This window comes from Narcine bancroftii, chromosome 8 (genome assembly GCF_036971445.1).
Source record: "Narcine bancroftii isolate sNarBan1 chromosome 8, sNarBan1.hap1, whole genome shotgun sequence".
In the NCBI taxonomy this organism is placed as follows: Eukaryota; Metazoa; Chordata; class Chondrichthyes; order Torpediniformes; family Narcinidae; genus Narcine; species Narcine bancroftii.
The window spans coordinates 15,043,343-15,069,929 of NC_091476.1; the positions used below are offsets into that span (position 1 = coordinate 15,043,343).

General features: G+C 38.6%; 1 protein-coding gene across 2 annotated transcripts in view; it reads right to left on the reverse strand.

The window, feature by feature from the left end:
• Window positions 1-472: 472 nt before the first annotated feature.
• Window positions 473-26,587, reverse strand: part of smarca1 (SNF2 related chromatin remodeling ATPase 1) — a 76,651-nt gene continuing 50,536 nt past the window's right edge. For both annotated transcript variants that reach the window (XM_069892942.1, XM_069892941.1), the window contains 10 exons: window positions 24,790-24,938; window positions 23,758-23,874; window positions 20,833-20,943; window positions 19,372-19,485; window positions 18,312-18,434; window positions 17,149-17,281; window positions 14,758-14,876; window positions 13,186-13,398; window positions 10,479-10,589; window positions 473-3,895 (listed from right to left, as the gene is read on the reverse strand). In XM_069892942.1, the coding sequence (XP_069749043.1) occupies window positions 3,824-3,895; window positions 10,479-10,589; window positions 13,186-13,398; window positions 14,758-14,876; window positions 17,149-17,281; window positions 18,312-18,434; window positions 19,372-19,485; window positions 20,833-20,943; window positions 23,758-23,874; window positions 24,790-24,938 (1,262 nt within the window). In that variant the 3' untranslated portion in view covers window positions 473-3,823. The remainder of the gene's footprint in view (window positions 3,896-10,478; window positions 10,590-13,185; window positions 13,399-14,757; window positions 14,877-17,148; window positions 17,282-18,311; window positions 18,435-19,371; window positions 19,486-20,832; window positions 20,944-23,757; window positions 23,875-24,789; window positions 24,939-26,587) is intronic.

Below are 26,587 nucleotides of genomic sequence, written 5' to 3' on the forward strand. Positions count from 1 at the left end.
CTCCTTTCACGGTGCTCTTGAAACTGCAGATTATACAATATCAACCTCCACTTATGGAGAGAACTTAAGACTCTCTCTTTCATAACTGAAGCAGTTCACCAAGCTTTCTGGATCATTAACAAAAGTTTCATTACCGAGATTATGAACATCTTAAAGAGAAGCAAAATGCAGATTGAAAGAGTTCAAGAGAGAACATTGAAGACCCAAGGCCCTTGGCAGCTAAAATAGGGAATGTTTTTAGAACAATTAAAATCCACAGTGCACAGATTGCCAGGACTAGAGAACTGAAAAGAACACAATGAATTGTGGGTCTGGAGTAGGTTGGAGATTTCATCAACAAGAAATCAAGTGGTCAATCACCTCTGCTATTTTGGGGGTTGGGGGGGCTCAGTGATAGCCTAATGCGCTTTTGTTAATCACTAAATTTCAAAGCTTTAAAATGCAAATTTAAAGAAATATAAAATAGCCCAAATACTTCTCACCTTCAACTTTATTTCCAGTTTCAGTTCTGCCCACCATGCAATCAGCAGGTTGGAATTATCATGTTCCAAGTTGAGATAAGTTTAATCATAATTTTAAAAATAGCTTTATTGGTTTCTTACATTTCTCAGTTTCATTTGAGTGTCTCCACACTGCATTATTAATATCTTATGCAATTCAAGGTTCAATATGTACTGGTTTCATTGCTTGAAAAAGAAATATCATAATTAGTTACCCAAACACCTATAGTATGATTTATATACATCAGTGGGCTATAAAACATGGGTTTATAATCACTTGCAGATTCCCTATGCAATTTACAATTAAATATTGAACAGGACTGAGATTGATATTATAGATTTGGTAAAACTAAACATTCTATTCATTCACTTGCAGCTTCTTAAGAATTTGCTGCCTGAATTCTTTCAAATTCACATTTCTTGGCATAAATTTTCAATTGAGGACTAAATTTAATTGGATGTACCAAAAATACTATTGCACCAATATTTTAGTTCGAAGATTAAAATTTAATGTTTACAAAGGATATTGGAAATCTGCAACAATTTCCACTTATAAATTGGGAACAGCTTTTCACTTCTACATAATCATGCAAATATTCTGTATTTCACCCCATTAATTACAAAATGGCCATCGATATAATCACTGTCCAAAAATGTTTAGATATTTATGTTCAATAGTGTTTGTGAGAAACAAAAAGGCTCCTCTAATTTAACCCATATCGTGAGGAATTGTGTAATGGGTAAGATGTGAGGGATTAGCGGATTAAAAACTGGAAGTTCTCTAGCACTGGAACTCATGGACAGGTGGAAAGTCTTTCACGTTTCCTGGATGTGTTTTATTCTCATGGAAACTGTGCCTGTAAAACAGTTGGAGAACAGCACTTGACCTGCGAAAACTCAAACCTCAATGAATGCTGGCAGTAATCCATTCTATCAATAGATTATATTGAGCAGTACAATCATATTGTTACCATCCCCAAACAAACCCACAGATGAATAAGCAACTATTAAGGACCCAGACCAATTCATGGAGACATCAAAGTGAGTGGTAGTACCTTGCTTCGATATCCCTCGTCAACTGCACAATTACGTTTGTTGATAACTTAGCTGGAGTATTTTCTGGATCACGTGTCTAATATATCAACAAATATTGTTAAATGCAATATTATAACAGCTAGTTCTTCTATAGTTAACTTTGCACATGGTTCTCTGTACGACTTTCTCTGAACCGTGCTGTGACAAGACAAAAAAAGGAAAAAAAATGTGCTTAGGGAAGAAGAGAAAAGGGACAAGGTTAATTAGAGTTGGAGGAACACCATTCATTCTGAGTAATTCATAATACCAATTGAATGAAGCATGGTCAGGTCAATCTGTATCCAAGCATAGATTGCTCATGAATGTTTAGAGTTGATAACCCAGGAAGAACCTGGGTCAGAAGTTGTGAAAGAAATTGGACCTATTAAAAAGGTTAAGAACAAGAAGACAGTAATCAATGCAAAGTAATTCGGGCAGTGATTCAAGGGCAACATCAAGAAGTTACATGATCATGACTACAAGCCAGATACTGGGATCTTCCACAATAACAGTTGCAGTCGTCTTCATCATGCCCAACATATTACCATCAAGTTGGCCTCCGTTCATTCCACATGGCATTCTTTGTGCAAATTACACTCCCCATTTTTGTTTCCATCTTGCCTGTTCTTTCCGAATGATGAAAATATTCCACACACCATCTGGAGGCATAAAACTAAGCAAAGGTACATTCACAAGGTCCCAAGCTTCACCAGGTAAATGCATTTTTTTTCTGCAAACTTCATGTGATTAAATACCATGCATCACTTGATCACAGTTCCAGGAGCACATTTGATCAAAATTTATATTATGAACTGACATTGGCTAGTGGGCCTGATAGGTGCATTTGGAAGGCTTGTGGGCCTATTAAATTTCCAAATTCCAAACTGAAGTTCACACTCAAGCCAATAAACTGGAACTGAAGCTCAATCAGTTTGTGGAATTTATAAATTTATTTTTGGTTGCTAGACTTGATGATAAACACCCTTTTCACAGGGCAAATGTTCAAATGAACTGAATACTGTGAGAGAACAGATAACATTAAACGTGGTACTATATAAGAACCAACATCCAAAGAGGAATTTCTATCCTACTTTGTAGGGAGAAGTTTTTTCATTATGTTCTTCATCCAAGGAAATGTGCGGCATGGCCAAGAAGACCAGACTGTCTCTGCAACTGGGCTCTCCACTGGGACACATTCCAAAATTGTTTTCATCTAATATAGAGGCAGATAAATTCAATCAACAATATAATGAGGTGAATGGCACAGACTTTCAATGCTTGGGGTAAGTAATTTATCATTCCTTCACCTTTGTTGCAAGAACATTCATTGCAAGGTAGACTCTATATCCAGCATTAGTACTCCAAATCATTTGTTCCTTGTTTCAATCTAGATTTACATCGATCCAAAGCAAGATTAAATACTTCTAAAGTTTCTAAAGACTGCAAAAAAACAAAAGGCAGTCAGTGGTCCACAGGCACTGTTAGAGATTTCAGTATTGGACCACACCAATGAACAATGAACACAAGCGTTCTAATAGCTTTCAATTTCACAATACTAATCATTTAGTAGAGTGAAAGTTAGCCAGGCCAAAATGGAGCTGTTAGCTGGGTGAACATCACAAAGCAAAATCACCAACTTTTCAAATGGAAACGTTAACTACAATCAATATAAAATATGATCTCCCAAAATAAACCATGCATTGGAGAATAAATGGACTGTAGGAAGATTCTGCTTAAGATGCATTTTGTTTCCTCTCCAACAGACAGTATTTTGTTAGTTACAGGTAAAATTACTCAATAAAAGAAAAATGGGAAATATCCAAGAAGCAAGTTGTTTTATTTTTTTTTAAAAATGGTGCTTGTTTTGGAAAAAAAAACAGCTCACAGATTCTGGCAAAAACCATGCTGAGTACTTGCAATCTCAATTTACTTCTTTTTCCATGCATGTACAAAATATGGGATTCCTACCTTTTACCTTAAACCACGAATATATTGAAATGCATGCAATCAATTAAATACAAATATATCACTGTACGTACAACTGCAGGATGGACATAAAATATTGGAATGAAATAGACTGAAAGAAATAAGCATTTACTGTATCGCACAAAAGTATAAAGCACTTGGAGAATGTATTCCAAATTCTTTGAAATCTTGAAACATCATTTTTCCAATGAATATACAAAGGAGAAAGCAAAATCTTAACAATAATGTTAATCAAGATGCAGTCTTCTTTTGAAGAAGTTGAGTTAATTCTTAATTTTTTTCCAATCTTTTCGTCCAGAGGATTCTGGAGTTGGTTCTGCCTTTCTCTTCTGTGCCTAAAAGAAAGAATTAGGTTACAAATTAAAAAAAAAAATTATATATATATATATATATATATATATATAAATATAAATATATTAAAATAACACAAAGATAGTTGGCATTAGTAAAAAAAACACCAATCAAAGAACTGATTGAAAGGTTCTTTGTTCTGATGCAAGATCTCTGCTTGCCTTCCTTCTGTCAGGCCTAAAGGAATTGTGTTATTTCTCCCACCAAATTAAACAAAAAACCTGAGTAGGGTGTTTACCTTAGTTTAAACAACGATACCCTTCCAAATTTTCACTTTCGTGCAAGCATTAGAATAACTTTACCTCAAAATTGAAAACTGAATGTGTGTTAAATATGTATTTTGTTTGATCTCAATACCAGATCGGTGGAACTTTATCCTTAAAAATTCTTCAGGGCAGATTCCCCACAGCTTGGTGCAGCAAAATGTGACATGTAGGATTAATTATGACAGAAAAATAGGCATACTCAGTTGAATCATGGTAAGAAGAGCCCCATCCAATTTCCTGATGGGCAGGACTTAAAATTAATTAGGTATAATTGTATTAAGACACAAGCAAAACAATACATGTACATTTCATCATCAAAACGTGTGCAATTATGATTAATTTTCCAGACAACTGTATCTTAGTTCCTTGGCAGACATGGAGTGACTGTATTATCAAGTGTAGCAGTAATCATTAACAAGGGTTTCAGATTCACTGATCTCTACTGAGTGACTAGTTTTGGGAACAGCAACTACTCCTGGATAGGGCAGAGCAGAAATGCTGGAAATATTCCCAATTACAATGAAAGTTCACCAACCTGAAACATTAATACATTTCCAACAGATGTTACATCACCTCCCATATGTTTCTAAGATTTTCTTTTTCTAATTTCAGATTTTCATCATCAACACTGTTTTGTTCTTGTACAACTGACCTTAGCTCAGATCAAAGAAGATATGAAGAAGAAATTATTACCAGTTTTTCTGCCAGGCTGTTATCCAAAAAAAAAATCACAATGTGGAGGGGTTGGGGGGAGGGGGTAGGTGGAGACAGAGGGAAGTAGAAATGTTTGAAGAGAACAAAATACATTTGACTCTATAGATTTTTTTTTTAAAGAGATATGTGTTCAGTCCTGACCTCTGTCTGATGCTGTCTCTGTGGACACTTTCTATCAGTGAATCCATGAGCTTTATCTCTGGCAGGTGGGTTGATTAGATGTTGAAAATTACACCCATTGTAGATGGGTGATCATAGAATCAGGATGGAGTGATATTTGATTGCAGAGAAATAAATGGGATTCCTACAAAATGGCATGGATTCATCATGCCTCCTTTGTAAGGAAATATAAAATTATCTTCATTTAAATGGTCAGCTCAAAATTGTGGGCCAAGAGGCCTGAAATGTGCTATAACACTCTTATGTTAAATTTTTATTCAGGGCCCATACACAACATCAAACAGAAAAAGCCATGTCCGCAAGAATTAACAAGTTCAAAAACTAATGTAAAAAAAAGTGGGGGGAAAATAATGTCAGGATTAAAAGCAAAATTAGCAAGTATAGGGAACTTTAGTTATTGAGGGATACTGAGGATCGGGTTCAGATCAAGAGAGAGGCTTATAACAGGTAGAGGCAACATGGAGCAAATGAGGTACTTGAGGAGTATAAAAAAATGCAAGGAAAACCTCAAGAAAGAAATTAGGAGGCTAAAAGATTCAAGGTTTCTTTGCCAGACAATGTGAAGGAAAAATGTAAGGGCATAGGTATATTAAGAGCAAAAGGATAGTAAGGACAAAATTGGTACCCTTGAAGATCAAAGTGGTCAGCTTTGTATGGAGCCAAAAGAAATGGGGGCGATCTCAATTTTTTTTCCATCCGTATTCTCTCAGAAAATGGGCACAGACTCATGGGAAGTAAGGAAAATGAGCAGTGAAGTCATGGAACCTATACAGATTAAAGAGGATAAAGTGCTTGCTGTCTGAAAGCAAATAATGGTGGATAAATCCCCAGGGCCTGACAAGATATTCCCTTAGATCTTGAGGAAGGTTAGTGTTGAAATTGCAGCAGCTCTGTCAGAAATAATTAGTAACCCTGGAAATTATAGGCTGGTGAGTCTGATGTCAGTAGTAGGTAAATTATTGGAAGGTGTTCTAAGAGATCAGATGTACAATTATTTGGATAGTCAATATGGCTTTGTGAGTGGAAGGTCATGTTTAACCAATCTTATAGAGTTTTTAAAGGAGATTACCAGGAAAGTTGATGAAGGAAAGACTATGTATGTTGTCCACATGGTCTATAGTAAGGCCTTTGACAAGGTCCCACATGGTAGGTTAGTCAGAAAGTTCAGATGCTAGGTATTCATGGTGAAGTAGTGAACTGGATTCAACGATAGCTGGACGGGAGAAGTAGTGTGGATAATTGCTTCTCAGACTGGAGGCCTGTGACTAGTGGTGTGCCTCAGGGATTGGTACTGGGAACATTGTTGTTTGTCATCTAGATCAATGATCTGGATGATAATGTGGTAAATTGGATCAGCAAGTTTGTAGATCACACTATGATTGGAGGCTTTGTGGACAGCAAAGAAGGTTTTAAAAGCTTGCAGAGGAACCTGGACCAGCTGAAAAAAATGGCTCATAGAATTTAATGCAGATAAGCGTGAGGTGTTGCATTTTGGAAGGACAAACCAATAAAAGACATACACAGTAAATGGTCGGGGACTGAGGAGTGTGGTAGACAGAGGGATCTGGAAATACAGATACATAATTCCCTAAAAGAGGCATCACAAGTGGATAGGATTGTAAAGAGAGCTTTGGGCATATTGGCCTTCATAAAAGTATTGAATATAGGAGTGGGGACGTTATGTTAAAGTTGCGCAAGACATTGGTAAGGCCAAATTTGGAGTACTGTAATGTGTGCGGTTTTGGTCACCTATCTCCAGGAAAGATATCAATAAGATGCAAAGAGTGCAGAGAAGATTACTAGGATGTTGCACAGACTTCAGGAACTAAGTTACAGGGAAAAAGTTAAACAGGTTAGGACTTTATTCCCTGGAGCGTAGAAGAATGAGCGGAGATTTGATAGAGCTTTTTAAAATTATAAGGGGGATAAACATAGAAAATTTTGATTGGCTTTTTCCACCAAGGGTAGGTGAGATACAAACCAGAGGACATGGGCTAAGAGTGAAAGGGGAAAAGTTTGGAGGGAACATGAGGGGCAACTTCTTCCACAGGAGTGGTGGGAGTGTGGAATGAGCTGCCAGCTGAAGTGGTGAAAGGGGCTCAATTTTAACATTTAAGAACTATTTGGACAGGTACATGGATGGGAGCAGGTCAGTGGGACGAGGCAAAAAAAAATTCAGCACAAATTAGTAGGGCCAACCTGCATTGAATTCGCCCATCGTTATTGAATGAAGATCTACCGGGACCAACGCCTAAAGAGGGCGCACAAAATCAGTGAACCGGTGCGGACTCGAAAGGCCAACATGGCCTGTTTCTGCTCCGTGAATGGTTTGTTCTATGGTTCGATGAAATGAAGGAAATTGGTGCTTTAAAAATTACCATTTTTTAAATTTGCCTTTACTCATCTCTTCTACCAAAATGTGAGTAGAAGCCAGATGGGATGTATTACTGAACCAGATGGTGTGAGGAAGTAGAATTAGCACCATTAAAGATTTATTCATTAAAGGTATTACAAATGAACAGCAGGAATCCTCCTTGTCACAACACCTCTGTTACTGTAGAACCAGAGAGCAGTGTTACTGCATCGTTGGCTCCAAGAAGTGACAGCCACTAAAAAGGTGTTCAGATTTTTGCAGGTGGCAATATAGCTCTGATTCTTCATGGACATTGGATTTACAGCCCTCACCCAATGCTTTCTAACTTCCAAAAATCATAAAAGTTCAGTTTAATCGACATCAAACAGTGCTGGTGGCCAAGGATATATTTTGGCCTATTTGTTTCTCTCTGAAATCTATCTGAAATATAGGAGAGAAGGGGATTTCTGACACATAGCCCCGGAGCATGCTTCATGAAAGTTATCTCTCAATCATTTTCCAAGACATAATTCAGGTAATCAGAATAAATACTGCAATGAGATTGTGGATACTTGTTTCAAGTCTAGAAGGCACTTCCTTCTCTTGATTCCACCACAGAAATAATTAATAATCATTTTAATCACTTTTTATCTTTTAAAATACAAGTTCTCATTTATTTGTAAATGGCAAATTTCCTGATTTTTCCCAACAAAGTGCAATCATAAAGTGGAAAACCTTGTTTCCTATTCAAACCAATGTTTTTTTTCCCCATCAATATTCTCTTTCGCATCATCTCTGCACTGGCGACTTTGCTTTTGATATTTGTTTTGTGCTGATTAACGCGAACTTGGTTTGTATGAGAGAACTGAACATTTCCATCGACTAAATGTTATTCAGTCGTAGCCAATTTCCTTTTTCTCTGGCATTCAGAAGATGGTACTCATTTCATCATGGTTTTTGTGTCCCTTACAATGCAGAGAGGTCCCCTTGCAAGAGGACTTCAGTTGGTGCACACTGATGCTGCCCGTTTTAGACAGCAGGAACTTTGATCATGTGATGGGAACAAGCAACTGAGCATTGGCCAGCAAAGGAGACTGGGGTGTCATGGCTATCATCTGTAGTGAAGAGGCTTCAGCTACATAAATAGGATTGTTCTGAAGCAGAAAAATTAAATGCAAGGTGCTTCCAACAAAGCAAGAATTAGTTGCACTGCTCAATGTGTCCGAAGCATTTATCCACAACTTTCACATAACGAGCCAATAATTTACTTCCACTGCATCTTTATCACATGGGATGAAACCACCAAAACCAATCAATAAAAAATTATAAGCACAAAAAAGAAGCTGAACATTGCAAAGGGACGTGCTCTCTCAAATGGCTGAACAAGCCCCTTTATTTTTCTGCAACTGAGACAATGAAACAGATTAAAAAAAAACAAAAGATGAACTACCCAGTCTCGGCTTCGGCACCAATTTTGACAGGACAAAGTCGACATCTTGAATATAGAATCATTGTGTGATGTGGCAAACATAAAAGGGCACTGTTGGCAGTTATATACAGACTTCCAAGCAATTGCCAGGATTATGGACAATAAATTATCATAGAAAAGGAGTCAGAAGGGCAATGTTATGGTAGTCATGGGGGATTATAACATGCAAGTAGATTGGAAAAACATAGCTGGCAGACTATTATTTGGATGGGGAGAAAATTCAAAATTTGGAGGTGTGAAGGGACTTGGGAGTCCTCATGCAGGATACCCTAAAGGTTAACCTCAGTTTGTGTCTGTTGTGAAGGGAAATGCAAGTTAGCATTCATATCAAAAGGAATAGGTTATAAGAGCAGAGATGTGATGCTGAGGTTTTATAAGCCACTGGTGAGGCTTCACTTGGAGTATGGGATACAGCTTTGGGCTCCTATTTGAGAAAGGATGTGCTGGCATTGGAGAGGGTTCAGAGACAATTTACACAAATGATTCCTGGAATGAAGGGATTAGTATATGAGGAATGTATATGAGGAATGTTTGAGGGCTCTTGGACTGCACACCTTGGAGTTTGGAAGAATGAGGGGGACCTCAAGGTTGAAAGGCCTGGACAGAAAAATACGGCAAAATTGTTTCCCATGGTAGGGGAAACAACTTCACAATTGAAGGGAACCCATTTAAAACAGAAATGTGGAGTAATTTCTTTAGCCGGAGATGACGAACTTCTGGAATTTACTACCACAGGCAGTTGTGGACCCCAGGTTGTTGGGTGTATTTAAGGCAGAGATTGATAAGTATCTGAATAGTCGAGGTATCAAAGGATACGGGAAATGTAGGGGAGTGGGGCTGAGTGAGAGAATGGATCAGCTCATGATAGAATAGTGGAGTGGTCTCGATGGGCGAAATGGCCTACTTCTGCTCGCATAGCTTATAGTCTTACTCTCTCCTCCAATGGCACACTCTATCTGCTGTGCATCTACTTGTCTGGTCTATTCCAACAGCACCTTACAAACCTGTGACCTCGCACCAAGGACAAGAGCTTTGTGCCTATGAGGACACTAGCAGCTACATGCTCCTCTCATCACAAACCATCCTGACATCAGCACCACCACGCTGATAAGGGCAAAGAGAGATGGGGTATAGGTTCAGGCTTTAACACCCATATCCTGTAAAAAGTAAATGATTGGCTAAATCTGATGCACCATAACCAAATCAGTAAAACATCCCTTATTGGATCAGCATAATTTAGTCACTCATTTCCAATACAAGTTATTCGAAAACTTTTCTAAATGATAAAAAAAAATGGCATTATGGCAAGATTAGTATTGCATTAGAAATTAGATTGGGATTGCAGGTCCAATTCCAGAGAGAAAACCTAGCCAGAAAAAGCAGGCATTGATCAATGGTGTCAATGGCATTCAAAACTTGACCTGCCACAAGCAAGTTGTTTAGTGTGCAAGCAGCTCCCTCTAGTGGCTCCTCCATATAAAATCAGCTGATGGCTGGAAACACTGCTTATCAAAGCTGCCTGAAACACTCATCCAGTTTTTCTTAAAGAGCAGAAATTTGAATACCGTTCCCATTTTTGGTCCTCGCCGTTTCTTTTCAGCACGTTCCTTTTCTTCAAGATCTGAGTTTTCTTTCTCTATCAGTGAGATCAATGTATTGCATCTCCTCTGAAGTTCCTGATGTAAAATGAAAAGCAGAAACAAAAGTTCACTCTACAATGTCTAAACAAAGGATAGGAAAACCCCCAAATGTGATGAGAAATAGTATTACAAAGTCAGCCTGTCCAGATGCTGTGCCCCAAATTTAACAGTAGTGGTCCAAACCTAAGTACAATTGCTCCATCTCAAGTTTCTCTAACAGTATCCTCAGATTGGTCTCTAAAAGTCAGCTGGCTGGAACCAGATGTTTATCACATGTGCATGTAAAGAGAGGAATGTTTCTGGCACCAAACAGGAACATTATATTTGCACTTAATGGAAGAAAGTTTTGCACTTGTTTAGTCTGTCAGAAACTTCACAAAGCCTTTTGTCCAATATTATTTACTTTGTGGTACAGGAGCAAACAGCTCCCAGAATTAGCTATGACCATCTGGGTTGAGTTCCTCATCTTTTGGCTTTCAGTGGCAGGATTGAGCAGATTCCTTTGAATTGCTGCCAGATTTGAGAAATAAAAATATTTCATGCCTGTCAGACTTGGTTACCCAAAGCATTGAATATATTTAAGATATATGTTTCCAAGCTGCTTTGTTTAAAAAGGGTTATCAGTTGATTGTTTTTAAACACGCACCATCAATGCAATTGCTTGATCATACTTTATTTTTGTTTAAAATAATTTATCATGAATACTAATTGCACATAAAAAAAAGTCTTAAACAATGTGCCTTACAAAGGCCACCCAAGGCTCAGCACAGTAATGTTGGACTCATCCCTTACTCCCAATGTTGAATACCCACCACCTCAACCAACCGTTGCCTCATCTCTACCTGCTGGGTACCTGTTCCATCTCCTGCCAGAACTCCTTCCACCTTCACCACCCCCCCTCACCCCAACCCCCAACTCAATCCTGGGATGCCCCCGCCCATTCCCCAATGGTACCATGCCCCACAACTCCCACAGCCTTGGTAGCCAATTAGTTTTGATGCCCAGGAGTACAGGCAGAACCTAGCACCAGAATCTGTCAACAGCCAACTAAGTTGTCCCAACTCAAACTTCTACTCCCATACAATCTGTGATGAGAGTGAGGAAAGCAAGAAAAGGCTGGGAAGAAAGAAAGCAAGGAGAGCAAATGACTGAGAGATTGTCAGCGAAGGGTTGAGAGAAGGGGAAGAGAGATACAGGGGAAAAATAGAAACAAGGAGAAGGAAAAGGGAGCAGTGACATTGGAGAGCAGTCTCAGCAAGATCAGAAACCCAGAAATGGCTTCTTTGTGTCAGAATCAAAATTTGTTCTCATGAACATCACAAAATAAAGTGTTTTGTGGCACCGTCATATAGTGCAAACATTCATATTATAAACCATCTTATGACAATAACATAAAAAAATAAAAGGATTAGTGCACAAAAAGGCAGTGTCTTTGGTTCATTGATTATTCAGGAATCTGACGGCAGTGGGGAAGAACCTGAGTGCTTGTCTTCAGGATCCTGCACCTTTTTCCATAATGGTAGCAGGGTGAAGAGGGCATGGCCTGGGTAGTGGAGGTCTTTGAGGTTAGAGGCTGCTTTTTTAAGACACCGCCCCATGGAGTGAAGAATGGTGAAGTCTGGTAGCTGTGATGTTGCAGGCTGAATTAACAACCCTCCGGAGATTTGGCGCCACCAGACCAGACAGTGATGCAACCAGCCAGAATGCTCTCCACAGCACACCAGTAATTGTTTTCTTCAGTGATATACTGAATCTCGTCAGACACTTCATAAAGTTCCTATTTACCCAGCCACTGACCCGGGTATCATTCCCTCGATCCTGTCTCTCAACACCTCCTCTCTCTCCTCACTTTTCCTCCTTTCACCTATTTCTAACCAACCTTCACCCTCCCTCCATCCTTCTTTTTTCCTTCTCTTTCCCACTCTTCATTTTCCATCCTTCTTATTCCCTCTCCACTCCTTTTTCTCTCCCTTGAAAACACAGAAATTTCCATTAAAAAAATGTTAGGATTCTGTTATGGGTTGAGGAGTATTAAAATGATGATTAAAGTGGTCATTTTCTGAATTGCAGTAAATTCATTAACAACTGTAGTTAAAGTAAATCGTATGCACACAGATTTTGCTGAATATTAAACTTATTCACATTAATTGAGCTGAATAAAGATTGATTTCTAATTTGCTGGTTGATGTGAATTTGTGGATGAATTTCTATTAAGTGTATAATAATGGACTTTTCTCCTTAGCACCAAAGGTCACAATGAACAGTTACCATCATATTTGATGCATTCAATTTGTAATTCTCCCCCAAAAAGCAAGATGTTAATTCGACTTGTTCCAATCACAAAGTGGATGCTCCATAACAGCCACTCTGCTATACTGACCTCCTCTCTGTTTATTGACTGCTGTGCCTCCAAAACAGCCAGCTGCAATTCAGCTCTTCCCCCTCAAAGCACCTATTCAGTGGCTCTCTGGACTCTCAAGTTCCCACTGCTGAACTGTCACTCCACTTCAAAGCACTGGTTCAGCTGTTCACTGGAGGGTTACGTTAAGAGGGTCACGTCGACTTTTAGCCCAAGCTTCCTTTTTTAAACAAAAAACCTTTTGAACATTTTTGAAATGAATAGGTTTCATACCATGGCAGTCCTGGACTTGATAAACCAGTCGAACCTAAATTGAGGGGCGTTGCGCACACACTGCCGCAGTTCCTCATACACGTTTTCTTTATCAAAGCCCATCTTGTGCAGCATGCATATGAGGAAGCGGTCTTCCTCCTCCGTGTAGTTCTTTCCTTTGTTGGTTCCATATTGAATGCGCAGTTGATGGAATGGCGCTTTATACCTTGCCATCTGAAACAGAGTAAGAAGCAAATGCAAGTTTGAACAGCGCACTTGGGGGCAAACTTATCAATAGCACAGAAACTGGTCAGTTTTTAGGTAATATCAAGAGTTAGATTGTGTATTGAGGAATATTGTAAATATTTCAATAGGACCTCTAAATTAGCATCCAACTTTGGAAAAGATGCCAAATGGAAGTTAAAATGTTGAATTTTTTTACTTCAGCTACCATTCACAGAATAATAGAGGTTTTTGTTTAAAGGGCAGGATGGGAAGAAAGCAATGGTCTTCTTCAATTAAATCTTGTCCATCTGGCAAGGTTAACTTGGTCTAAATGCATAGCCCTCCATAAGTACCGTTAAACTATTAATCTCCATGACAAACTCTAATTCTCGATAGAGCCTCACACTCACATTCTTTTAACTATGATCACCAACAAGTGTTGTGACAGATTGTGTTGTGTTTGTATTGTATATAGTTATGTTTTGGGGAGATAAATTGGGGCAGGTTTTTTTTTTTTTTTAAACAGATCTTATTTGAAGTACAGGAGCTCTGTTAATGGCGCCAGGAGCCTTTGCAAAAGCTTCGGAGAGACTTCACTAACGGATTGTTGTATACGAAAAGGCAACAGATGAAGGAATTGGTTGGAGCCGCAGACTATCTGGAAAACCCCATTTGGAAGACGGGTTGTGAGTGCTTAGTTCAGCCTGGTCAAAGCCCTTGTGGTTCATGCAAGAGGAGAGAACTGGCTGTCTAATGTTTCACTTGGAATAAGAAAAACAAGAAGGAACTCTGTAGTGACCTGAAAGAAAGAGGTTATCATCTGGAGAACCCTGAGAGGGCAAGTTTCTTCAGCAAGACACTGAAGTGGCTGATTAAAAAGGAATCCAGCGAACACAAATCTCTCTCTGAAAACCAACAAGAACCTTCCTGAGAGGTAACCATTTACCTTTCAAGCACCAAAGCCTGGTAAACTTTATAAATGTAAAATTCTGTGCACAGTACAAGAATTGCCTGCAACCAGTGAACTTGGAGAAATGAGAAGTGAGATTGGACTGTGAATCAAGGAACTTTTTCTGAACTTACGCACACATTACATACACTTGCGCTTAGAATGAGAAGGGGGTTAAGCTAGGTTAGTTAAGTCAATAGTGACAAGTTAAAGTTTGATTCTATTTTCATGTTTAAAGATAATTAAAAACAACTTTTGTTTAAGTAACCATTTGTCTTGGTGAATATCTATCTATTGCTGCTGGGTTTTGGGGTCCTCTGGGCTCGTAACAGTGTGAATTGGCCAAAGGCTCTGCATTTCATATTCTCAAATATGTGTCTGACTTGAAGACTGGCACTGAACGAAAAATAATAAATCACCTTTGCATCAAGGGCCTTCTTAATACTGATCCGTCGTTGAATCCTTGACTCTCCACGTTCAATCTGGGCCATGATCTTCTCAATGTCCTGCAATTCATTACAACGCTCCCAGAAAACAGCTGTAATAGACAATCAATGTTGAACCAAATCTCTGAAACAACCTGCATATTTAATATCACAAGGATGATTTGCTGCTTAAAGTTTCATTCTCCTTGCTCTCAAACTCGATCACTCTCCTCTTCTTTGCAATTGAGATACATTTTTGGATAATTTGGTGATCCTAAATTACTTTTTCCTTGCTTTTATTCACTGGGAAGGAAGGCCTCTGGGCGGGTGACAAAGCTTCCAATTATAATTAGGAATTTATTTTTTTTAAAAAAACAATGGATTAAAGGCAGATAAATCCCCGGGCCTGGATAGTCTGCATCCGAGAGTGTTGAAGGAAGTAGGCCAGGAAATAGTGGATGCATTGGTGACAATGTTTCAAACCTCTTTGGATACTGGATTAGTTCCTGAGGATTGGAGGGTGGCCAACGTAACTCCACTCTTTAAGAAGGGAGACAGAGAGGAGAGAAAATAAATAAATAAATAAAAATTAAAATTAAAATCGGGAAACGACAGACCAGTTAGCCTGACATCGGTAGTGGGGAAGTATTTTGCAGTATATTTGGAAAGAAGTGGTATCATCGCACAGAGTCAGCAGGGTTTTGTGAAGGGGAAATTATGTCTGACGAATCTAATAGTTTTTTGAGGATGTAACCAGTAGAGTCGATAGGGGAGAACTAGTGGATGTGGTATATCTGGACTTTAGTAAGGTGTTTGATAAGGTTCCACACAGAAGACTAGCGCATAAACTTAAAGAGCATGATATAGGAGGTATGGTATTAAGGTGGATAGAGAATTGGTTGAGGGACAGGAAGCAAAGAGTAGGAATAAATGGATTCTTTTCAGAATGGCAGCCAGTGATTCGAGGGGTACCGCAGGGCTCAGTGCTGGGGCCGCAGTTGTTTACGATATATATCAACGACTTAGATGTGGGAATACATAGCAGTATCCTCGAAATTTGCAGACGATACAAAGTTGGGTGACAGGGTTAGGTATGTGGAGGATGCTAGAAGAGTGCAGGGTGATTTGGATAAGTTAGGCAAGTTGGCCAGGACGTGGGAGATGCAGTCTTTTTTCCCCCCCCTTTGGTTTGGCTTCGCGGACGAAGATTTATGGACGGGGTAAATGTCCACGTCAGCTGCAGGCTCGTTTGTGGCTGACAAGTCCGATGCGGGACAGGCAGACACGGTTGCAGCGGTTGCAGGGGAAAATTGGTTGGTTGGGGTTGGGTGTTGGGTTTTTCCTCCTTTGTCTTTTGTCAGTGAGGTGGGCTCTGCGGTCTTCTTCAAAGGAGGTTGCTGCCCGCCGAACTGTGAGGCGCCAAGATGTACGGTTTGAGGCGATATAATGTGGATAAATGCAAGGTTATCCACTTTGGAGGCAAGAACAGGAAAGAGGATTATTATTTAATGTTCTCTGTTTAGAAAAAGGGGAGACGCAGAGAGACTTGGGTGTTGCTGTGCATCAGTCATTGAAAGTGGGCGTGCAGATGCAGCAGGCAGTGAGGAGGGCGAATGGTATGTTGGCGTTCATAGCGAGAGGATTTGAGTCCAGGAGTCAGGAGATCCTGCTGCAGCTGTACAGGGCTTTGGTAAGACCACACCTGGAGTACTGTGTGCAGTTTTGGTCGCCTTATCTGAGGAAGGATATCTTTGTCTTGGAGGGGGTGCAGAGAAGGTTCACTAGGCTGATACCGGGGATGGAGGGGCTCGCATATGGAAGAAAGGCTGGATAGACTAGGCTAGTATTCTCTGGAATTTAGAAGATTGAGGGGGATCTTATAGAAACTTATAAAATTCTTAAGGGTTTAGACAGACTAGATGCAGGAAGGTTGTTTCCAATGCTGGGAAAAACCAGAACCAGGGTCCATAGTTTAAGGATAAGGGGGAATTTTTTTTAGGACTGAGATGAGGAAAAATTTCTTCTCTCAGAGAGTGGTAAATGTGTGGAATTCTTTGCCACAGGAAGTAGTTGAGGCCAGTTCCCTGTCAATATTTAAGTGTAGGTTAGATTTGGCCCTTGTGAAGGCAGGAATCAAGTACTGATCAGCCATGATCATAATGAATGGCGGTGTAGGCTTGAAGGGCCAAATGGCCTACTCCTACATCTACTTTCTATGTTTCTAAGTGCATTTTAAATTGGAAGAAAACTAAAATACACAAGGGAAAGCAAATGGAAAAATATACAAGTAATTTCCTTACAAGATTCTGTTCTGGTCAGACATTCATTTGTATTCATGCTCCACAGTTCAAAGTATACAGATTCTGTAATAAATAAGACATTTACCCGAGTACTCAATGACCTCTTCAGGAGTCTTTCCTTCAACTTCCCGAGCAATATTATCAATGTCATCCCGACCGTATTTCTCATTGGCTTTGATAAACTGGTTGAAGTCCCGTTTATTCCAAGTCGTGAAGCCCTGGTGAATAATTTGTCAGTGCCAATTTGAGTAATGCAATTAACTCTTAAAATCAGACAGAAAATTCATTGTTAAAAGCAACTAATACAAAATCATTAAATGTATCAGTTAATTTTACTGGAATTTACAGACAGGAAAATGAAGGTAATTTATCATACTGAGAGATATCATTAAATATGGACAATTATGGTTTCTATCAACTTCAGTTAAATATTAATGAGCTTTCATCAATCTTATCGACTTCAATACAAATAGATTACTTTCTAAAATTAGATTTAAAACCCAAAACAATTGCAAAGACAGTAATCCAATCCCACATTTGTAATTGGAGGCAAAATGAAGACCATATTCATCACACGAATGACTGGGGATACACAATGCGAGAATCTTGGAGTACACAAGATTTGGATCCAAGATGCAAGAAACAAAATTAAAGAAACTACAGCAGTCATCTAATTATCCTCACAAAACAGAGACATGAAACAGCTTCAAAACTGCTATGTTCCCATGTGGGGAGACACTGACCTCTTGGGTAAATTTAAGCTTTGACAGAGGTGGTACATTTGGGGCAAGTATCACTACATAAATTTCCAAATGATTTGGACAATGCAATCTTTGTGGTAATTTTTTTTTAAAGCCTTTAGTGGTATTGGTTAACTTTCTAAAATTCTGGAATTCCCTGTCTGAATGGATGGTTTTGGCAAAGAAAAAGCCTATCACATTGTCAAAGCATCCAAAACTGTCTTAACCTGCTGGCAATCCCAAAGAAACTGTTCACTGTATATATTTGAAAAGGAAAAAGTATGTATCATGGTTAATGTGGTTTATGGTGTGAAAAATAAAAAAAATTTAATTAAAAAAAAAATCAGAACACTCCATTTTTTGTGAAAATTCTTGCAAATGTTCCATATACAATTATGGTGATATTGTGCCAAAATTAATCATAGTTTAAGATATTCCAGGCATATCGTTGAAAGAAAGGAGCAATAATATCATATTTCTTTAAAATAAAGTAGACTTTGATGCAAACCTGTGTCAGGAGTTTCTCTTTTTCATCAATTTCCTTCTGATTCAGAGGCAATGCATCATCGATCTTCCGTTGTTCTTCTTTCTGCACCTGTGCTGCATTATGCAAGTCTGGATTCCTGGGTACCTACAACCATATCCAAATGATCATTAAGTCGCACATCTGATAGCATTCAGAGAAATCCAGCCCCATCCTCCTACAAGTTCACTCCAAATTTCAGGAAAATGTGCTTTCTCTCTGGTTCAATGAAGCAGATGTATTTCACTGAAGGAAAACTATTCAAACATTCCCCATCAAAAATGTTGCTGATCAATGAGAAGCAGTCCTGATGACCCCAATACCATTTTCAGTCTCCTGTCGAGCTTTTTTTTTCTAACCCATCTGATTCGTTGCAGCAATCTTAGTTTGACAAACATCACATTTTACTGACAATCAGATTACTACAAACATGTACACCTTACAAATACTGCTGCTTTAAAATTGGTCAGGTTTAACAAACCACAATAAGTTCCCAGTGCTAATATTTGTAAAATACATAAACTAGTAATTAGGCAAGATATGGTTCCATCGTTGAGACAGGAAGAAATTTGCCACAAGTAAAATGTGTCCAAATTCCTCTTCATATCTAAAGTAACTGACTCAAATCTGAATAGAAATTTCCTACATTAAAATCACCAAATGACCATTATTCATCTATCAATCTTAGTAAAGAGGTTGAACAGACAACATTCGTGCAAGGCATGTGTTTGCCAAATGCACCTCCCCATTAAAATGAAAGACAACATACAGCAGCATCTCTCAAATGAACCTGAATACTTCCCTATGATTGATAGGTCTTTTTCACTTTCTCAGATTTAAGATCCTTACGTAAATGTAAAAGAATATTAAAGGGGGAAAATGTTTCCTTTGTGCAATGCTGTTGAGACAGATTATACAATAAAAATACATTTCCAAAGGCACTGCAAAAAAAATTCTCAAGGCCAATAAATCGTGCATTCAACATAACATACATTTTATCATGCTTTGACCAGATCCCGACTGACAGATATTTGCACTGCAATACCTTGTAGCCTATGCTTTTTCTGTATGAAAGGATTTCTTTCTCCAGTAGTTCAAACAGACGTGGTGGAAAAAACTGGAAATCTTGAATACTGGGTTGTTTTGGAGGTCGAGGTGCCTTTAATAATAAATGATCACAGTGAGAACAAAAACTTCCAACTTTTACTAATACTTTGTGTTGAAAACAGTGCATTGACTTTTACCAAAGAACTATGCTTTCATATTTGTTTTAATAATCTTCTTCAGGTCCTTCCAAGAACAACAACAATTATTTCACCCTAATACCAACCACAATCTGTTTTAAAAACAGTACGTACTTGTCAAAGAATATAGCTCATGGGTGCTGAACTGCATTTCCAAATTCAGTGCTACTGACCTTACTGATGCCATGTTTAGAAAGCAGAGATGCAGTATATGTATCATTTACTGCATCAAACAATAAAGTGACATCAGGACAACATTTATCTTCTCATATGTCAAATGTATAGCACAATGAGTTTCTGCACTATATCCCACTTCCAATTCAGTTCTATTAACTCAATGGAAATTAATTAATTTCAGCAAGCAGCGCGAAATGCATCAGTTCCAGAGTCCTGAGAAATATTTCAAATTGTCATCTTGTACAGCAAAGAAAGATTTTTTCCCGTGTGCTTCATTGGACAAAATCACAAATACCTTGCGTCACGGTTTTGATCAGCATGAGTTTTGATAGAACGCAGTTTATAGTCTTAATATACTAATAATGAAAAAATGTTAATATTGCATTACCAAGAGTGGCACAAATGATTTAATCTTCAGCTGTGTTCATTCAAATTCCCCACTCCCACTCCACAGTCCCCACACTGATCCCAATGCCCCACTCTCTTCTGACCGCATTGCATCGATCCCCACACTGATCCCATTGCCCTCCTCTCCCAACAGCGCTGTATCGGTCCCCATACTGATCCCACTGCCCCTGCGAGCTTTCCAACTGAACTAAAATAAGTGATTGACTAAGGAAGCTACAAAGAATTCACCTGAGAGGAATTATTAACGCTTATTGGAAAAATCAATGATGCTTGCGATGACCTTACTTTAACGTATTACATTAAAGTACATTGTAATAATGCTTTGAACAGTGCAGTTTTCCATAACACTGAAATTTTTTGGAACTTTTTTGCTGTGTTATACAAGGTATCCTTGTATACTCTTTATAGAAGAGGTTTAAATTTTTGGGCATGTAGGAATGCAGAGGAAGTTTCCCCCATCATCGCCAATATACCACAGTGTCTTCTCCAAGAAATAAAGATGGCATTGATATCTAGGACTATCAGATCACAAAACATTTCTTGTTCTATTTCCATATTTATGGATGACTTAGTAATTTAAGAAATTTTCCAGAGCCCTCTGGGATAATGTAATTTTGAATCAAAGCAGATTCCCTTGACCAAGAATCTGCAAAAAATTGTTGTATCCACTGCTTTACCTTTGGGGCTCTCGGCTCACTGACACGCAAAGCCTCTCGGAAATATGCATCCACTGCGTAATTAGCTTTCCGTTCTCGTTTGGGTGGTTCAATCCATTCTGTCAAACCAATCTGTTTATGACAAAAGAGAGCATTCATTCATTTTAAAATAGCTTATATATCATCAATACAGTATTAGGCTGCACTATCCATGTGCAAAAACAATACATCACAATTTTAATTCTGCATTTTTAAGCTGCTCAAATTGATGATAACTTTTAATATCATTTCAAATTGGACACAAAATTCTGTATTTTCAGCATCAGTATTACTTGAATTTAATTGACAAGGACATCAAATAGCTGTAAGATCAAGAAATGCTAGAAACATCTAGTAGGTCAGGAGCGACAGCAAGAGAAAAGATGACAGGTTTGAAATTTAGTTCCATTGGTTTCGGTGGAACTGATGAGCTCACCTTTCTTCCACAAGATCAGAAGTGGGAATTTTCAATGATGGATGTGCAATGTACAATTTCAGTGGCAAGTCCTCAGATAATAAGCATGCAGCAAGACCAACACATCATTCAGACAAGGGTTGATAAGTATCAAGGGATGATACACATTCCATATAAATACCAGGTGAGATAACCACCTATCCTCGACGTTTGCTAGCATTATCATTACCAAATTCTCGAACATCTGAGCAGAACAGAGGTGGTCTTTCTGTCATGAATAATTTTACTGACCCTCACAGGTCAAAAGTTAAAATATTCTCCACCGAGGTTGGCTCGTGTAACTCAAATAGCACTCAACAATAATCTGAGGAAAGAACAGCCCATTTGATTGGCACCCTATCCATCACCAGAAATGTCCATCCACATTCCACAAGTAACACACCTGGATTCCTAATGATGTGCAGTTTTCTGCTGTAAAATGGTGCAACTGGTTAATGTAGTTCCATTCATAATTCCCTTTCAATATTTCTGCTCTTGATTAGCTGATTAATTAAATAATGAAAGGAAATTATAAATAGAACCCCAAATCTTGAGCAGCCTAATGGACTCTATCATGGTGTTGACAGGGGAAAAACAGAAAATTTTGGTGACATCTTTTTGGCTAAGTTGATTGATTGTCTTTAATTATTCTATTCTTAATTTTTTTGAACTTCAAGTATAAATTTTACATTGAAGATTGAATAATTTGGTTAATTTTGTATTGCCAGTTAATGATTGATAGGCTTGAAAAATCAAATTTCTCAATTCAGTCTTGGTTATCAATGATTTATCATAAGAAATAAGAGCAGGAGTAGACCATTTGGCCCATCAAGCTTGCTCTGACATTCAATAAGATTATGGCTGATCTGATGATAGGCTCATCTCCATCTCCCTGCTTTTTCCTATATCCCTTAATTTTCCTGCTGTGTAAAAATCTATCCAACCTTGTCTTAAAAATGTATATTGAGATAGCCTCCACATGGTCAGAGAATTCCATAGATCCACCACTCTCTGGGGAAAGTAGTTCCCCTCATCTCCATCCTAAATCTACTACCCTGAACCTTGAGGCTATGCCTCCTTGTCTCACTAACCAGTATAAAAAAACTTGCATACCTCTATCTTATCTATACCTTTCATAATTTTATACATTTCTATAATATCCCCTCTCATTCTTCTGAATTCCAGCAAGTATAGTCCCAGACTATTCAATCTCTCTTCATAAGCTAACCCCATCATCTCTGGAATCAACCGTGAACCTCCTTTGCACTGTGTCCATGGCCAGTATATCCTTCCTGAGTAAGAAGACCAGAGTTGCACAGAGTACTCCAAATGCAGCCTCACCAATACCCTGTACAGTTGCTCCTAAACTCAATCCCTCTAGCAACGAAGACCAACATTCCATTTGCCTTTCTGATAGCCTGCTACATCTGCAAAATGCATTTTCATCTATTTTCTGACAGACGTAAGACAAGTGTCCAGTTTTAACAAACTGAGGACTGTAGATCAGGCAATGGAACAACCTGGGCAATGTGGAGCAAAGATGGGATTATAGTAGTTCATGTTAGAAGTGATTCATTGAATTTTGTCATGACCTTAAACAATATCCTTGGGTTGGGGTGATTAAATATGTAGGTTAGCTTGTCTATATAATCCCTGCCACTCAGAGGAAACCCATGGTTGCTGGACCATTCAGCAGGACATCCACAATACAATGCCAAGGGACAGGAGTAAATTCTAAAGGAAGAACCAAAATCCAGATCAGAGACTTATCCGTGAAATAAGATATTTATGGGGTAATAATACTACAAAGACAGGAAAAGACTGGAAGGAGGGACTAATTTATTAGTTCTAACAAGAAGCCACCAGAAGTTGAACAGATCTAATAGCTTCTTTCTCTGTGAATCTTACTGTACATGAGTTCAATCTTTTCCAAGAACTCCAATATCCCATCTTTTCTCTTCAGAGAGACAACCTGCAGAGTTACCCACGTCCTGGTCAATATGTATACTTCAATCAATAATGCCAGAAGAGTTGTACAGCAAAGCGTCACAAAGCTGTTTGTGGAAGTTCGCGACACAAACATTTTGCTGCCATTTTCCCACATTACAACAGTGACCACATTGCAAAGGTGCTTAGAAAATGTCATAAATTAATGCAACATTTTTTGTACTTGAATCCATAGTTTGTCAGTCACTTTGCAACAACATGGTAATTTCAATATAATCACATCCTCGGAGAGGTTAGAGAATACTTACCACAAAAAGTGGTTTTAAATTGGTGCAAGTGGAGGAAATGTTTCAATGTTTTTGACCATGATCAAAGAAAATGGTATGCATCTTAAATGCAAATGGTTTTATTCTGCAGCACCAACATCCAAGGAAATAAAATATGGAAAACAAATTTCATGCGCTGTAAGGTGCAGAGAAAAAAATCCATATTAAACAGAACCTTACCTTCTGCTTTCCTCGATAATCTTCTCCTTCAAAACTATATAAACTTTCTGTTTCCATTGTAAACGATCGAAGAGAACTCTCACCAAGATTTTGTAAACGTTCTTTCAGCTCAGCTGTCTATAACCAAAAAGAATAATTTAACTGGTTAAAAGTGTCTTGTGCTCTAAAAGGATGGATTCCAAGAGAAAATAAATGTAAAAATTATTAAATAAAGCAGAGATTTACTAAACATATGATTGCAATGCATGAAAAATCAAGTCAAGTTGCACAAAAAATGCAGAACACTGTCTTAGAACATTGAACACTACAGCACAGTATAGGCCCTTCAAAATATGGTTGCCACAATGCCCAAGCTAATTAGTTCAACTCTGCCATGTCAGCCAAGAAGGTCTCAGAATTTGATTCTCAGGATATGTTAACTGGGGTGCCAGCTGGACATAACTATCAACTTCAGTACTCCCTCATTTACAGCTGGGAATAGATTAGCCAGGGTTCCAGATTTTTATTAACCAACCAGGAACCCAATGTAGATGATAACTGCAACAGATTCATTTGAGATACCTCCAATCAGGTAGCATGTACATTATGTCTATGCGTCACTTTTAGCTGCTACCTGCATCTGTGAAGGGAAAAATTCTCAATTTCCAAACAGTAATGTCTCTCATCATTATAACATTAGTCCAGTCAAAAGAAAATGACTGTCAGAGACATACAGCATGAAAATAGGACCCTCATCCCACCATATCCGTGGAGGCCAGATACTATACTAATTTCATTCCTAACACTCAGCCCATAGTCTTCTATGTCATGGTATTTTAAATGCTCATTCAATGTTGTGATAGAACCCATCTCCACTATCCCCTCAGCCAGCAAGTCCCAGGTTCCAACCACCCTCAGAGTGGAAATGTTCTTCCTCAAATCTCTTTTAAACCTACACCTTACCATAAAGTGTTGCTCCATGGTCAGCTAACAGTTAGTACTAAAAAAAAAAGTACAAACAAGTGGACTCATGAAACAAACAAGTGTTTACACCTTCTTTTCTCCTCTCTCCAATATGGTGTCAATGTCCTCATCCGTTAGCTCACTGTCTTTGGTGGCAAACACATGGGTAGCACCATGACGAATCATTTGCAGCATTTCATCCTTGCCTAGTTTGTTGGTCTGTTGGTCAATTAGCCTTCCTAATAAAACAAAGCAGTGTCAAAAGCTCAAAATGATACTCTGGAACAGACAATACCCTCTCTTGACAAAACAAGAAGCTGTGCTGATTGTTATTGAATAAATAATAAGTCACTGAAATTAATAAAGAATTAAAGCAAGCCAGCTGACTACTGGTGTCCTCTGCAGCAATGTTGTAAACAGACTCGTGAAGGAAATAACAGAATGTGAATGATGATGCAAACTCAATGATCACCACATGGGAACTAAGCACATGCTCATGTTACTCTCCCTTCTTCCTATTAGCGCTACCACAAAACCACAGAACAGCACAGAAATAGGCCCCTTCAGCCCTTCTAGTCTGCGCTGACTAGATATGACCTGCCCAGTCCATAGCCCTTCATACCTCTCCCATCCATGTAGTTGTCCAAATTCTTCTTGAATGTTAAAAGTGAGCCCACATTCACCATTTCAGCTGTCAGCTCATTCCACACTCTCTGTGTGGAGAAATTCTCCCTTATGTTCCCCCTAAACTTTTCCCCCTAACCCACATTTTCTGGTTTGTATCTCACCTACTTTAAATGGAAAAAGCCTACCTAATATTTACTCTCTTCACAACCCAATTTACCTGTAATGCCACTTTCAGCGAATTATCCAACTGTATTTCCCAGATCCCTCTGTTCTACCACACTCCTCAGTCCCCTACCATTTACCATGAATGTCCTTTATTGGTTTGTCCTTCAAAAATGCAACACCTCACACTTGTCTGCATTCAATTCCATCTGCCATTTTTCAGTCCATTTTTCTAGAAGGTCCAGATCCCTCTGCAAGCTTTGAAAACCTTCTTCACTGTCCACAATGCCTCTAATCTTAGAGTCATCTACAAACTTGATGATCCAATTTACCATATTATCATTCAGATCATTGATATAGATGATAAACAACAATGGTCCAAGCAACGATTTCTGAGGCACACCGCTGGTCACAGGCCTCCAGTCTGAGAAACAATCATCCACCACTACTCTCTGGCTTCTCCCATCCAGCCATTGTCGATTTTAGTGCTACATTTATTTTCTCTGATTGCACAGATCTGGCAGCAGTACCCTCAATGAAAACACCCAAAATGTTATTCTCGCAACAGCAGGAAATGCATTTCCACTACTACTCAATGTTGATCCACTTCTCACAAAAGGAAGTAGAAGTCACTGGAATGCAAATGGTGTTAATATTCTGGATTTCTTCCTCTGTTTTGACTTAGCTTAAAGCTGGAGGTCGTGTAAAGTGGAATGGAGAATATCATTTCTTGCTACTATGAGAGAGAATAACTAACTTAGTGCAGACGAGGAATAGTGGATTTTGAACACCTCCACCAAATGCACCAAACTTCTCTTTTCTATTCAGGAAATCGTGATCTCTCAACCCTGGAATCTGTTTTGATGCATGCAAGACATTAACATTTATCAGTTGCCCTGGTGCTCAACCCAAGGGAACACCAGTGAGTACCTTTCTTGAATCTGTGCTGTCAGACCTTCTTCCCCTCAGCAATTGCACTAAGAAGCCTGAGAAGATTCACATCATCAATGCCTTTTGAAATTATCCATAAATACAAAATGCAATGTTCACATTCACCCTTTGTGACGTTATTTAATTCGTTAAACATGATTATATAGAA